This window comes from Caenorhabditis briggsae (genome assembly GCF_000004555.2).
Source record: "Caenorhabditis briggsae complete genome, chrIV, whole genome shotgun sequence".
In the NCBI taxonomy this organism is placed as follows: Eukaryota; Metazoa; Nematoda; class Chromadorea; order Rhabditida; family Rhabditidae; genus Caenorhabditis; species Caenorhabditis briggsae.
The window spans coordinates 14,647,328-14,662,324 of NC_013487.2; the positions used below are offsets into that span (position 1 = coordinate 14,647,328).

Genomic DNA, 14,997 nt, shown 5'->3' on the forward strand with positions numbered 1-14,997 from the left:
ATGATACAGTGTCCCAAATACTATCATTTTCTAGTGCTCGTCGAGTTCTATAATATTTAATTTAGTTAGTCGAAAAATATTGATCCTAAAAGAAACTATGACAGGGCCCGCCACGGCCCGCTTTGGGCCCGTCCGCAAAATATGATCAAAATTCTAATAATTTGAAAAGAAAAATTCAAATTTTCAGAATACCGTTCTTTATCTGTGGACTTGTCTCGTATTGTACAACTGCTTTGATTCCATTTTCTGCAAAAACGAATTATTATTTTTTGATATTGCTCAGGTTTATACAGGTGAGTGTGGAGATTAATTTCTAGAACTGTGAAATTCAATTTTCAGGGATTCGCCTATTCTGCTGATTTTGCTGCCATCGGACTAATCAACGGACGATGGGCTCCAGTATCAGAAGTCACCATTTTCATGTCCATTTTAACATGTTTCAATGGAATTGCTTCAACGATTACAAATGTTGGAACTGGTCTTCTCTGTGAAAGTTCTCTCGATTGGAAATGGTCTTACTATCTTCATTCGATTTTTGGATTTGTTCTTTTTGGATTATGGTACTTGGCATATATTGATTATCCTGAAGATATACAACGAGTTTCGGATTTGGAGTTGAAAAAAATTCAGAAGGATAAGTCGGAGGCTCATTTGAGCAAAAAGTGTGATGTCCCTTATAAAGTGGGTTTTTTTTGCAAAAATTTTAAAGCTTCTTTTTTTGAATTTCCGCCAAAGATGATTTTTTCAGATCACAATATCAAAAACATTTCCAGAAAATTTTAATTAAATTCCGGAATTCTGAAACTCTGAAATTCTGAAATGCTGAGATTTTAAGATTCTGAAATACTGAATAAAAAAAATCAAAAACTGAGGATTGAGAAATTCAAAAAAGCTAGATTTTGAGATTCTGATTTTCATCGATCCAATTCCCAATCGGCCACGCATCGATCATAAAAAAGTTTGCCAGTTTTCCCAAAACTCCAGCAAAAGTCATAAAAGTGATATACACAAACGGTGTCTTGTTTTTCGATGAAGAATAGAATCGATGCTTTATCACACTCAAAAACAGAATCACATCGTAGATACAGCATAAAACTACCAGGATGTTAAACACAATTTGGCAGATAAGTAGAAGCCAATCGTGCAAGTCCATAAAAATCGGAAGAAATGAGAGGGGAAAATGTTGGGAACGAAAAATGTCTAACTTCAAAAGCTTTATAGTTCTGTTTACTCAAAGAATTTTTCTAATTTAGAGGAAAGAAGCTAACCAAAAAAAATTTATAGCTTAGGAAGTTTCAAAATTTCGAAGATTGGTTAATAAATCATTTGAGAAAGGCTGAAAAATGTTCTGAGTATCAAAATTTTAGAATTTTTCAAAAAAAATTCTGAAGTTATGTAGCTGGGGTCATCATAGAAGCATTGACTTTCACGGTGACGGTGCCCTGAAAATTGGAAAATAATAGGGAAAAGCAAGAATGTTTAACTACCGTCTCTTTCTTGTTGGGTTTGGACGTTCCGCAACAGAGTAAAGATTTTACTGTACTACGGTATTGTGTGGATACGGTAAGACAAATTAAACAATGTGTGATAGAGTTTAGGACGGCGAAAATAAAAAAAATGAACATAAGGTCGGACATCAATTGTCTGAAAAAATTACTACCGCGGAACCTGTCAAGTTTAAGATCAATTATCTCGATTTCCGTGCAAGATATCAAAAAAGTGTCAACTGATAAAATGAGTGTGTTATTATGATAAACAATATGTCAGTTGTTAGCACTTCCATATCTTTGAAAGGAACCGAGAAAAATGGACTCAAAGTTAGAAGTACCAGTCGGTTTTTAGGAATTTCGAAATCTTGAATCAGGTTATACTCATTTTTCTCATATTCTTATGACTCTGATAAAACTTACGAGAAACCAACAGAGTTTTTTACAAATCCTTGTAGAACAAGCAATATTCCCGGCGGTCCTTCAGCTGCCATGAACATCGCGGTCATGCAAACTATCAATTTAGTTGTATGGTCCGCACGTGTACTGAAATCAGTTAGATGCTCCAAGACCAATTACTTTTTACCACCTCTTACTCTGAGTAGCCGTCAATTTTTTTCGTCTTGTATTTGCGGCACTGAGTTCTCTGATTAGTAGCCCTGTCAAAATTGGAAACACTATTGTGGGGATGATCTGAATTTCAATATTATTGATTTTTATAAGTTATTTTTTACTTTTAAAAGTCCATCGGTGAATAGGTAAACTTCGATCATACAATCAGACTCGACATTCACATCTCGTTCATACTGAATATAAAACTGATGTTCTGTATAATTTACAGGGAATCCGGTACAGCTTGGTGCCGGTTGCCATAGGTCGTTGCCATCTGCCAATGAATACCCCCTATAGAGGAACAGTGACCAGAATGTGCTGAGGATATATGTTACAAGGGTCAATACAACGCTGAACTTGGGATTAGATAAATTTTCGAATTTCGGGTTCAGTAAGTTCTTCACAATCAAAAGTCTTAAAACAGCCATTGAGATGCCGAGCCATGGGATCGATTTTTGAAGGCCATCTCTTAATGGATTTCCCCAATATACCACCAATTGAGCTGGATAATTGAAACGGTTCCAACTGAAAGAAAAAGTTCAGTTGCACTTGTTAACAAGCCGGAAACGGATCTTCGGCGGACCGGCGGTGAACCGACGGTGGATCGACCCGTTTTCGGCTTGTTTGCAATGTAAATATCAAAAAACCTGTATTAGAAAATTCTTCCGGGGGTGCCTTGGAACAACAGAAGGGCCGGCTCTTCTAACTTCGGCCCTACATGTTTTACGTTATTTATGAACGTTACCATTCATTGTTCGATTCTAATAATTCCAATGTGTGTAAATATACTAAATATCCCAAAATGAACAAATCAGAAGCAGCGATTCCAATCATTAGCACATTCACACTATTTGATCTCATTGATTTTTGAAGGAGAATAAAAATGTGGAATATATTTGTGAGGAGTCCGACAACTATCAACACAAATTGATATTCTATGAGAGTATAACAAATTGAGTCAAAAAAACTGACAATGCGTATCCATGTTTTTATAGTGGAATTGCTCAAACCAAATCCTTCGAAATCCCAGTGATTATAACGTGAGAGCATTATTCAGGAACGAATAGAAAGGAGTAGGAATAGATGAAAACCGATTTTTGGGGTGGTAGACTGGGAAGAAAACAAGGAGGGACCTGTTAATTGTGTGATCATATTCTGGTAAACTGATTTTCTCAGAAGTGATTTCTGTTCCGCTGAAAATGAAATTAGACAGGAGGACGTGGAAAGGAACAGTAATTCAATTATGGAGTCAGCAAATGCAAATTCAATCAACTAGATGAAAGGCGCATTTTTGAGTAAAAATTTCTGGAATACAAGTTTTTGTTTTCTCTGATTTTTCATTTTTCAAACATTTTCTGAATTAATTATGGATAGAATCAAAGTTTTTATATACATTTTTCGCGTATCGGGGACCTAAACGGAAACACTATATTAATGAAATTGAATGATTAAATAATAAATTTTAGAAGAAAATTATTGATTGATGTTCCAAAAGTTAATTATCATGGTGTTTTTTGCCTCCATAAGAGCTTTCAACTTGTGAGCAGCAAGTTAGGCAACGATGGAAGCGGCTGCTCGAAGGTTTTCATTAGCATTTGCTTGAGCTTCCGCAGAAAGTTGAGCAGCCAAAATTGCAACAACAGAAGCTGTGACATACAAACTTTTCAACTACCGTCTCTTTTTCTTGGTTTGGACGCTCCAGGAACCCAGATGAGGTACAGATTTTGGAATCTTGTGATCTGAAAACATAACTTTCTTTGATTTTGACACTCAAACTCACCGGATGCTTGTTTGGAGCACATGCAGTTTCATGTAGACTTGTCAATGCGTTGAAATTGACGTAGCATGTAGAGTAGTACGGTATCAGCAAACTGATAAGAAGCCCGGTTACTAAAGCTGAGCAATACACAAAAAGTTTGGTGTCGCTGAACCAGGCGGGTGCTTTTCCAGGACTGAGGAGCACCGAAACTCGATGGATCGTCATTAGGAGGTTGAGGAAAATTTCGGTTAGATAGCATAATGTTGCGGATAGGGTGACGAGTTTTCCGATGGAATTTCGATAGGCTGAAATATAGTTTGATGTCCGGAAATGTCCAGAACCGTGTGAGATTTTTTATAGAATAACTTTCATCGATCATTTCGTAACTGTTCTAAAACATCCTGTTGCTAAATGGATGGTTGCGAAATTGTCAGTTGTAAAGCGTTTCGTTGAGATACATATTTAGTTGCAAAAGGGTCAGTTGCGAAATGGTCGGTCCTCAGACGTCTGGTAACGAACTGGTCAAATACGAGCAGTAGCTAAGCGTTGCTCAGCGTTGCTCAGCGTAGCTCAACTGTTAAAAACGCGGCTCCCCAAATCTTTAAAGGTCATCTCTAACCAACCTTCATATTTCGAGAAAAAATTTTCCGAATATTTTTCGGAAAATTTTCCGACGGAAAAAAATTTCCGAAAAAAAATTCGGAAAATTTTCCGAAAAAAAATTCGGAAAATTTTCCAAGGGAAAAATTTTCCGAAAAAAATCGGAAAAATCGAGAACTCGATTTTCCGATTCCGACCAAGCCTGGTCTTCACCCTTATGTTTACAGCCGGGCGCCTGCTTCAGTTTCGCCCGGGTGGCTCAGTCGGTAACGGCGCCGCACCATCCTTGCCTCGACGAGTTCAACTCCTCGAGGGGCATATCTGAACGGAATTTTGAGAAAATTATTTCTTTCATGTCCTTCCACCTTTAACATTTAACTTATGCACGTAAAAATGTTCCAAGTTTTGCCTACAAAATTCAAAAACTTTATAAAAAAAAATTATGCAAAATTATTATATAAAATGACAGATTACAAAAGATTATGTAAACATTTTTTTCGGTACAAAATTGATATTTTTGTTTTTTTCAAAAATGTTTTCCCTGTTTGAAAAAAAAAATTTCTTTTTAAAAATATTCAAAATTTGAAATTTTTCTTTTTAAAAATATTCAAAATTTGAAATTTTTTTTTTGAAATCTTGCAATATTAATTTTAAAAAACTTAAACCCAATTTTTTTTCCCCAAATTTCAAAAATAATTTATTCCAAAAAATGGAGGGAAAGAGGAGGATCAAAATGGTCGTTTGAAACGGATTAAAATCGAATAAAAATGCCCTTTTCCGAACAGTCAACACTGTTTTTTGTTGCCGTTTTCTTTAACATCATGTACAAAAAAATTCTGTATATTTTTTGGCTGAGAATTAAGGCTGTGCAAAACGCAGCCGCGGCCGAGACCGTGGATTGGTTGCCGTGGACCAATCCGGCCGTCCTTTCGAAACTAAGCTACCCAGAAATTACTAGAGCCGCCGTGCTCTACCTATCTCAGAAGTACACTTTTCAGAATGCAGCGTCCGGTCGTGGCACAGCCTTGGTGCATCCCTGAAAGTTGAAATTTGTAAAATTCCTATTTTTTGGGTAATATTTCAATATTTGATTTTTTTCAAAGACTTTACAAAAAAGGATAACTGATTTTTGATCAAAAGGAAAATTTTTTTAACTCTCTGGTTTCTCTCAATCTCTAATTCACAAGTTTTTAATCACATGTCTGTCATGCTGGTTGAGGGGTTCAATAAGTTCAATTTTCGATTTTTTTTTTGTTTTTGAATTTTTATCATTTTTGTAGCCAATTGTCTAGACTGGGACAATCTTTGAACATATTTTGAAATTTAAAAAATGTTTTTAAAAAATTAATTTACAGATAAATTAATCCGGAGGGGCAACACATGGAAATCTAGGAATTATTGGAGGACGTTTGTTTTTGGGAACAAAAAACTGTAAAAAATTGAAGTCATGATTATGGAAAATTATTATAGGTAGTTTGGAAATGGCCGAATGTTTTTCTTTTAAAACTATGGATTTTTTCAAAAATTCCGAACTTTCGGAAGTACAGGAATTGTTGATTTTTTTTCAAAGCTTCCTAGGTCCAGGATTCTGAAAATTCCGAATTTTCAGATTTTTTTTCGAAATTCCAGAGTTTTCCAAAATTTAGGAGATCGTATTTTCTTTAAAAAATATTAAGGATTTTTCAAACTTCAGAATTACTCAAAATTCAGGATTTTCTAAAATTCTGAATTTCTACTTTCTCGTTTTTTTTAAATTTTGAATTTTCGGAATTTTGGAATTTTGGAATGTTTGAATCTCGTCCCTAAGGGCTTTCAGCGTATTTTTCGATGCGTTTTTCTCGCCGAAGGAATTTTTTTTTGAATTTTTTCTTTATTTTTATGTCAATCTACATGCATTTCTGCACATTTTGATGCAATAAAAAATTTCACCGTACACCACCTTTAATACAAAAAGTTTATCGAATTTGTGTGTTTCAGAAAAAATAATTTTTCAGAGAAAATGAAAGACAGTAGGTTTACAAGTATAGGAGAAATATAGTTCCTAGAAAATGAGATATAAATGACACAACTATTTGGGAAAAAAACTAAAACCCTCTGTCTATTCTCTCCATTGTTGTTTCCTGGAGACACAACTTTTCAAGCAGATCTCTTCTTCTTAGAAGCTTTTGATTTCTTCACCGGAGCTGGACTGAAAGTTAAAAAGCATTAATAAAATCACTCATTTTCTAATTTTACCGTTTTGGTTCAATTTCGACAACAATCTTTTCGAAGTAAAGTGGTCTCCTTGCTTGTAGCCGTAAACATTCTTTAGTGATCAGCTCGGGAGCAATGACATTCTGGAACTGAAATTTTCGAAGAACAGTATTATCTGTTTTCCATTTTTTAATATTCTACCTGATTTCTCAATTGAAAGCCAGCATCTCTATATACCAGAACGGCTCTGAGCAAAAGTTTTTTCCCCAAAAGGATCGCTGCCAAATTTGGGAGCCTATAGTTCTTCCCAAGCTCGACGCTTTCTTCCAAATTGTATTTTCGAAGAAAAGAGAGAGCCTGTAATAAAAAGTATATGTAAAAAATTAGAAAAAAAAACTGACCAGCTAGTGGCTCTCATGGGGGCAGGCTTTTTGATAAGCCTGGTATTCCTGATGTTATTGGAATAGCTTACGCCTTCCACTTTACTTAAACCCAATCACAGATAGAGCATTTTTAACAGGGGTTAGATGACCCGCTCAAAAAGCAGCTGTCAAAATTTGTATATGCACTTTTTCCTAAAATTCTGAAAATTTTTGTCTAAAAGTTTCCAATTTCTTAACCATTGTAAATCTATCTTCTCTCTGTTTTCTCGCCTCCTGGGAACACCGCTCACATGTACGCCCACGCGTTCTGTTGTTTTCAGCAGCGAGGTGGCTGAGTGGTTGTGGGTGAGAATAATTCAGCCAATATTAAAAAAATATATTCTGCAGAATCAAACCGACGTGTCGGATGGTGAGAATGAAGTGGTGGAAATGAGCGACGAGGAGCAGACATAGGGGAACCTATGTCTAAATTTTCAAGGAGCAGCAAGGTGGTTCTCATGTGACCATCTTGAAAGTTCGGAGAGATGACGGCCATGGGGATTTCAAGGACCATTTAAAAACAGTCCGTCTCATCGTCGATCTCCTTGATGGAATCGTCAACGATCCTCACGGACCAGAAAAATTTGGTGACATGGTAGTGGACCTGAAACGATTCAATCTTCAATCTCCCCAGCAATGCCAACCCGAGCTGGATTCACTTTCAACTCACCAGAATTGGATTTTGGTAAATCTGTCGGACCACAAGAATCAACGCGGAGAGTATTGTGCGATCCATGGAGCTGATGACACAGTCGAACAAATCTCCCTTGGAACTCCAGAATCCGGGGCTGGAAATTTAATTTATTTATTTCAACGAAGGGGAGAAAACCACTAACACGTGAAATGTCTATGAAACTAGGAGATATAACAGGACATTTGTAATAATTGGGAGATGAAGGAAAAACCGAGTTAGTAATTAGTTGAATTCAAGACAAGAAAATGTTTTAGATCACAGGATAATAGTCGATTTTTGAAAGCCGCTGACGAGGGCTTCACCGGAAACACTTTGGCGGGTAAAGAGTTCCAGCATCTGATTAATCTATTAGAGAGAAATTGAGAAGATATTTTTGTTGAGTTTTTGATAAGTGATTTGAGATAGTATTTGTGACGTCGCAATGATCCAGCATGATTAAATATTTCGAAAATCGTCATCAAGTATCTGATTCCCTCTACCGGAAACGGAAAAAGAAGAAGTTCGTTCAGCATCAAGGACGTGATGGAGAACAACTATTTTGGACGATGTCCTCAACTTCCTGATAGATGAGGCTGAGGAGAGCAGCGAGGATGAAGAAGATGACATGCACGATGATGTCGTCGAAACAACCAAGTAGGCCAGATCGACGATAATGAATAACGACGGTAAGTCCAACCAAAAACTGGTGGACGCCATCCTTCAATCGTGGATGTACCAAAAAAGTTATGCCCTCGAAGACCGGATGCGTGGTAACCGGCTCTACAAGCAATCGTTGAAGAAGCGATGCCATAGATGAAGAAGGTATCAGACCGAAACAGTATTCATAAATTTGATTGTTTTGCAGGCCGCCGGAGTTGCCAAGAATCAAAATTTCGACTACAGTGATATCGAGAAGTTCCAGACCACCGTCTTCGCTGCAAAACTCCAGATTATCGCTATCGTCAAGGACCAGGCTACCCCCTATTTTGCTAGCCCTTACGTAGGAAAAAAAAACGATCGCCATATTTCTAGAGCAGGTGGATGGAGTTGAACATTTCAAGCAAATTAAAAACTTCAGAAGCTTTTAAATCAAAAACTTTGAAAATCTGGAAAAATGACAGAATTCTGGGAATTCAAGTTTCTCAAACTCCAAGTATTCTGAATTTGGAAAATTGGAAAAAACTCGAAGGTTCGATAATCAATAAAGATTTTTCAGTAGCTTCTCCTCTACCAGTCATCAATGATGACAAAATTGAGGTCATATACGCTGGTTACTGTAATAAAACAATAGAATGTCATCGAAAAGACACCATGACAATGAGAATGATAAAAAAAATTCGAAATTCTGGGAGCCCGATACTCGGAAAGCCGGAAAATCTGAAAATTTCAAGAATAGCTAAACCTACAGACGGATTTTCAGCAGTTTCTGCTCCACCAGACATCAATGATGACAAAATGAAGGTTCGCTATGCTGATTACTGTCGTAAAACAATGGATCGTCATCAAAATTACACCATGACAATGAAAATGATGATAATGATAATGATATGATGACAATGAGTTGACTCCGCCCCCTAGAACTTTTGCTATAAATATCCGGCAGATCCATTAGTATTCATTCCATTCCCCATTCTCTATTTATCCAGACGATCTTCTGTATGGACGTCGGATTTATACTCCTTCTTATTTTCCTGATATTATTCTGCCTATTCTATTCAGTTCTTCTTTCTAGAACATTCTGATCTTCCAAAATTGCTTAAATATATTCCTTCTGATTAAGCTCAAAGAGGAAAGCCATCAGTCATTATCAAGCCGTCCGAACATCGCAAACCCACCTGCAGAACAATGGTTCCGTGCCAAAACAAGGTTAGTTTTTAAATTTATATCCCGATTGTCATAACTACAGTTTTTTCAGTGCTGCATCACAGAAATCAAGTTCTTGAGAAATTCGGGCCGATATCAGTTTCTACTTCACACCTTCATCCAAACCGAGAACCAATTTGATGCATTCTGGGATTGCAATATCTGTGGATCGTTTCAACGGAACCGAAACCATTATAGGGATCATCAACGAGGAATCACTCGCTTACTGTAGACGTTTCCAAAATTCAAACAACATTTCGCCGGATGCTTCATGATAATTGTCTCTATTCTCTCTCTCTCTTCTTATTATTTGTATCTAAAAATAAATTTAAACATTCAATAATGTGTTAATTTAGTTGTGCCGAAGAAGTTTTTTCATAATCCTATTCGAAATTCTAAGATTTTTCAAATTAATTCAGCGATTTTTGATCCGCACAAGCGCATTACAATTTATAACTTTTGGAAACAAAAATAAATGTTTCAAAAATGTTTCATCAAACTTCTAGTTTTCAAAAAAAAATTACTCCCTTAACGTTCGAAACTTAAGTTGCAAAAACCTACAATTTTTACAATATTTTCATTTTATGTGAACGAAAACAAAGACTACTAAAAATTGACAAAAATTACTGTTTCATAAATTTTTCGTCAAATATCCAATTTTTTTAAAAATTTGCTCATTGACAACTAAATCACATTTTGTTACCTTCAAAAAAAATTTTACAGTTTCAAAAAACAACATTTCAGATTTCAAGAAAGTTGGACTCCCGCTTCATATTCTTCCTCACTAACCCCTCGACCACGCTTTCACATTCTTTAAACACAGTAAAACTTATGTACGTGAAGAAGGAAAATGAGATTAAAAATCCACGTCATTTTCCGAAACTTTCGACTCAATTTTCTCGAAAACTACCGCGACAAAGCACTTTTTGAAAATAGATTTGGAATCAGGAAAGAGTTGGGGTCTTCCCTAGCCAGAAGGCACGCTGGTTTGCCACGAAGTCCATCCATCAAATACATTGGTTGCTAATACCCACCCGCCCATCTATGACCCGCCGAAAGAGCCTTCAAGATTCGGATATCAGAGAAATTAATTTTTGGGGGAGACGGGAATCTGGGTTGGTCTTCTTGTTGAACTTGAACCGAGCTACGCGGCGCTGGTAGAAAAACTATGTTCTCTGGACTCTGTCTTAATTTTCCATGTCTTTTGTATCTGATTGTGGGAGAAGAATGTTTCACCGTGCAAAGTAGCAAACATATCATCGGCATTTTTTTGTAAAACAACAGTTCCAAAACATTCTGAATGCATGAAATATTTATTTATATTTTAAATAAATCAGTTAAATCCCATCCCCAACAGCCACAGGCCCTCCAATCGAGCTGGACCATTGATGTTGATTCTCAAATTCGATCTCTTCTCGTCGAGCCTCAAACTTGGGTAATTAAACCTTTATTCATAAGAAACTAAAGAAAAATAAGATAAAAATGAATGATATACAATACAGCGAAAATGGTGTTTATATACATGATATTTTACGATCTCCCGTTGATCGCCCATAAAAGCCCTCGGGTTATTGCCGCCCATAAACCCTTTTGCACATCTTTCTGATCATTGATTCCTCTTCTTCTTCTTCTGCTTACTGTATCGACGATAGTTATTTCGTCGACAGATTCTCTGAAATTGAAGTATGGGCTTAATCTACTGTTGCAAAGTGCGAACTTACCAAAAAGAAAGTCGAATATCATTGACTTTAGGTGGAGAATAATGATAGCCAATAAGTTTTCCATTGAGCTCCAGAAATTTCAATTCTACATTTTTTATTAGGATCATCTGAACTGTAACAGAGCCCTTTTTGGAAATAGGATTTTTAAAAAAGTCTCACCTCAGCTTTATAAATATGAAATAATAAAAAATTTCAGAAAAATAAAAAAAAAAATAAAACTTTAAAATCCATTCTGAAGGTTTTCTAGAAGTTTAAGCTAAGAATACTAGAATATTAAAGAAAATCAATAGATTAAGACGTCCATCCTGTTAAGTCGTCTTGAGAAAAGAATGAATGGTTTTCGGAGCGAGAAGAAGGGCTTTTATCCCTATTTCTGCGTCTCTCGGGGTTTTAGTACTCTCTCAGTATTTGTTATGTGCCATAAAATATGGAAATAGGTATCTCGGACGGGCTTTTGCAGCATCTTCCTTGTACAAAAGTTTCGGACGTTTCAAAAGTTGGGGGTCTAGAAAAAAGGATGCTCTGAAAATGTTCTATTTCGAACATTGAATACCAAACTATGCGTAAACGGTGGAAACTCTGGAAAATGCTGTAAATAATTAACTATTAGTGAAATTGTTCATTTTGCTGATAAACTAGATATTTAGATTCAGCTCAGCAAGGAGATTCAAATGAGTATAAACATTAACTATTTTTGTGGTGATGCGCAGCATACGTTTGGCTAACTCAGCAAGTCCAATCTGAAAATATGCTTCTGCCAGATCTATCTGAGAGAAGAATTTTTCATCGTTCAAATTAGCAAATATATCATCGGCGTTTTTTATGTAAAACAACAGTTCCAAAACTTTCTGAATGCATGAAAAATTTATTCATATTCTAAATGAATCAGTCAAAAATAATTTCAATCTCATCCCCTCCGTTATCTCCGCCGTTTGAGCATTGATGTTGATTCTCTGAAATTGAAGTATGGGCTTAATCTACTGTTGTAAAGTGTGAACTTACCTTCTAGAAAATCAATCAGAATTGACTTGATGAGGTGTCTTGATGAGGTGTTCTTAACTTCTTAAATTCCTAAAATCAGAAATTCTAAAATTTTGACTCTCTTGAATTTTTTCTTTGAAAAAGATCTTACCTTATTTAATGAGAATAATAAAGAATTTCAGAAAAAAAAAACCAAAACTTTGAAATCCATTCTGAAGGTTTTCTAGAAGTTTAGGCTAAGAATACTAGAATATTAAAGAAAATCAATAGATTAAGACGTCCATCCTGTTAAGTCGTCTTGTGGAAAGAATGAATGGTTTTCGGAGCGAGTAGAAGGGCTTTTATACTTTTTTCTGCGTCTCTCGGGGTTTTAGTACTCTCTCAGTATTTGTTATGTGCCATAAAATATGGAAATAGGTATCTCGGACGGACTTTTGCAGCATCTTCCTTGTACAAAAGTTTCGGACGTTTCAATAGTTTCAATAAATATTTTTCAGTAAAAACGTTTCAATAAAAATTGAGGATGTTCAGAAAACGCCCTGTTCAAAAATTTCAGTATTAAAGGGGGACTCCGACCGAAAATTTTTATTGCATTAAAATGTGTTAAAAGTTATCTATTTTCCGAATATTATTGCGAAAAAATTCAAAAAAAAAATCCGAAATTCCCAAAAAACGCCGTTGAAAAGGAAGAAAATTCAAAAAAAGGTGCCGCCGGGGGACGAGGATTTTCAGTGAGAAACCTAGGCCACGGCCGCGGGCGCCTTTCCTATGTGGCAAATTTTCCGGATTTTTTTCAATTTCATGTCCGGCAGGTAAAAAACGTAAAATACCACTGTCGGCGACTTGAAAAAAAGGCTGTCAGGTGCCGTGGCCTAGGTTTCTCACTGAAAATCCTCGTCCCCCGGCGGCACCTTTTTTTTGAATTTTCTTCCTTTTCAACGCCATTTTCGGGGATTTCGGATTTTCTTTGAATTTTTTCGCAATAATATTCGAAAAATAGATAAATTTTAAGACATTTTAATGCAATAAAAATTTCTGGACGGAGTCCCCCTTTAATTTCAGTATTATACATAAAAGGTAAACAAGTCCAGAAAATTCTGAAAAAAAACTAACTATCTCTGAAATAATTCATGTTTATACTCATTCCAATCTCCTTGTTGAGCTAGATCTGAAAATCCAGTTTTCATTCGATGCAAATTATCTGAGCTACAACCCTTTGAAAGTGGCTTTCCGATCTTCTCATTATCTCTTATACTTGTTTAAAGGTGGGGGGACATGAAAAAAAATAATGTTCTCGAAATTCCGTTCAAAGATGCCCCTCGAGGAGTTGAACTTGTGGAGGCGATGATTGAGGGTGCGGCGCCGCTACCGACTGAGCCACGCGGGCAAAGAGAAAGCGCACGCCCGATTGCATACATAAAGGCGAGGACGACAGCTGTACGCAGAGTGACATTAAGCGTTGTACACCGTCACGGTAGAATGCATACTCTTGCTACAAAAAAACTACGAAAAAACTCCTGTCCCCCCACCTTTAACATATATCACTCAATGAATGCCACGCATCAAATATCGAGAGAGTATTAAAGGAGCAAGAGACGAAGAGAAAAAATGCATATAAAGCTCTTCTTCTTCTTGCTATTCGTTGTTTCTTTCCAGACGACCTAACAAAATGGGCGTCTCAAATTATTGATTTTTGTTGAAATTCTAGTATTCCTAGCCAAAACTTCAAGAAATCTTACTGAATGTTTTTCAAAGTTTTGTTTTTTTGGATTTTTCAAATAAGGTGAGATTGTGCTGAATAGGAATCTGACTTTAAGGTTCATTTTTTAGACATTTTGAAGAAGAAGGACTCGACCCAAATCGGGAACTTACCTCCACCGAAAGAGTAAAAGTGCGGAAGAGTCAGATTCAACCAATGGAAATCAAAAGCACCAGTGATAAGGGCAAACGGGATGACAAGTCATCAAATTCAGCATGCTCAAATGACAAGCAGAGAACCATTTCATATACAAATGCCAACATTCAATGGAGACATTCTAAACTATTAAGAGTTTCGTGAGACAAAGTGATTTTTATTTACTTTTTCTTTTTCACTCCAAACATTTTAATATAATAAAGTTGAACAATTTTATTCTAAAATTGTGTTGAATGATAGTTAAAATCCAGGCTGATGAGCTTTTCCAGAATTAATGAGATCATCTGCAATCAGAATTTGCGTAGACATTTTACTTTCAGCTCAAATATCTCGGCTCCTATAAGAGATATCAAAATTGTGTCAACTGATAAAATATTGGTCATAATATGACAAACGTTTTTGTAGTTTACAAACTTTTGATATCTCTTATAGGAACTGAGATAATTGGGCTTAAAGTGAAAAATCAACCTACATTTGCTAGTGTGGTTCTTGGTGGCGCCATTTTTCCATCTCTCGAGGTCCACCCCATTCACGTATACTTCTGAAAAGCCGGAAGAATTTTCTAGTAAAAAAAATTTGAGAAAGAAAACTTACCCTTCTTTGTTACCCCAGTCCGAGGTGAGTGTTGTTTCTGGGTGAGGGTATGGGCTCTGAAAAATAATAATATACCGTAAAACCTCTAATAGAACGACACCCGGATCGTCCACTTTGAGCCTATATATCTCATTTTCTGTGAAAGATATCAAAAAGTGGCTAACTAGTAAAATGTTG

At 36.1% G+C, this 14,997-nt stretch overlaps 6 protein-coding genes across 6 annotated transcripts in view; 4 read left to right on the plus strand and 2 right to left on the minus strand.

Moving 5' to 3' along the window:
• CBG16461 overlaps positions 1 to 1,267 on the plus strand; it is a gene marked incomplete at both ends in the record, with an annotated part of 2,238 nt that extends 971 nt beyond the window's left edge. Inside the window, 3 exons of the mRNA XM_045236203.1 lie at positions 188 to 293; positions 340 to 681; positions 1,256 to 1,267. Of these exons, the coding sequence (XP_045095971.1) occupies positions 188 to 293; positions 340 to 681; positions 1,256 to 1,267 (460 nt within the window). The remainder of the gene's footprint in view (positions 1 to 187; positions 294 to 339; positions 682 to 1,255) is intronic.
• A 124-nt stretch (positions 1,268 to 1,391) lies between these two features.
• On the minus strand, positions 1,392 to 2,933 carry CBG16462 (the record flags this gene model as incomplete). The annotated part of the gene is made up of 6 exons (XM_045236204.1): positions 1,392 to 1,442; positions 1,488 to 1,644; positions 1,911 to 2,033; positions 2,077 to 2,180; positions 2,222 to 2,624; positions 2,845 to 2,933. 6 exons carry the CDS (start codon positions 2,931 to 2,933, stop codon positions 1,392 to 1,394), a joined length of 927 nt encoding a protein of 308 aa, XP_045095972.1.
• Positions 2,934 to 3,763: 830 nt separating this feature from the next.
• CBG16463 lies at positions 3,764 to 4,083 on the minus strand (the record flags this gene model as incomplete). Its single annotated transcript, XM_002647110.1, has 2 exons — positions 3,764 to 3,838; positions 3,880 to 4,083. 2 exons carry the CDS (start codon positions 4,081 to 4,083, stop codon positions 3,764 to 3,766), a joined length of 279 nt encoding a protein of 92 aa, XP_002647156.1.
• Positions 4,084 to 7,440: 3,357 nt separating this feature from the next.
• Positions 7,441 to 8,797, plus strand: CBG26549 (the record flags this gene model as incomplete). Its single annotated transcript, XM_045236205.1, has 3 exons — positions 7,441 to 7,443; positions 8,348 to 8,383; positions 8,612 to 8,797. 3 exons carry the CDS (start codon positions 7,441 to 7,443, stop codon positions 8,795 to 8,797), a joined length of 225 nt encoding a protein of 74 aa, XP_045099837.1.
• A 794-nt stretch (positions 8,798 to 9,591) lies between these two features.
• CBG26550 lies at positions 9,592 to 9,841 on the plus strand (the record flags this gene model as incomplete). Its single annotated transcript, XM_045236206.1, has 2 exons — positions 9,592 to 9,612; positions 9,662 to 9,841. 2 exons carry the CDS (start codon positions 9,592 to 9,594, stop codon positions 9,839 to 9,841), a joined length of 201 nt encoding a protein of 66 aa, XP_045099838.1.
• Positions 9,842 to 14,053: 4,212 nt separating this feature from the next.
• CBG26551 lies at positions 14,054 to 14,370 on the plus strand (the record flags this gene model as incomplete). The annotated part of the gene is made up of 2 exons (XM_045236207.1): positions 14,054 to 14,094; positions 14,142 to 14,370. The coding sequence occupies 2 exons, from the start codon at positions 14,054 to 14,056 to the stop codon at positions 14,368 to 14,370; spliced, it is 270 nt and encodes an 89-aa protein (XP_045099839.1).
• Between the last annotated feature and the right edge of the window lie 627 nt (positions 14,371 to 14,997).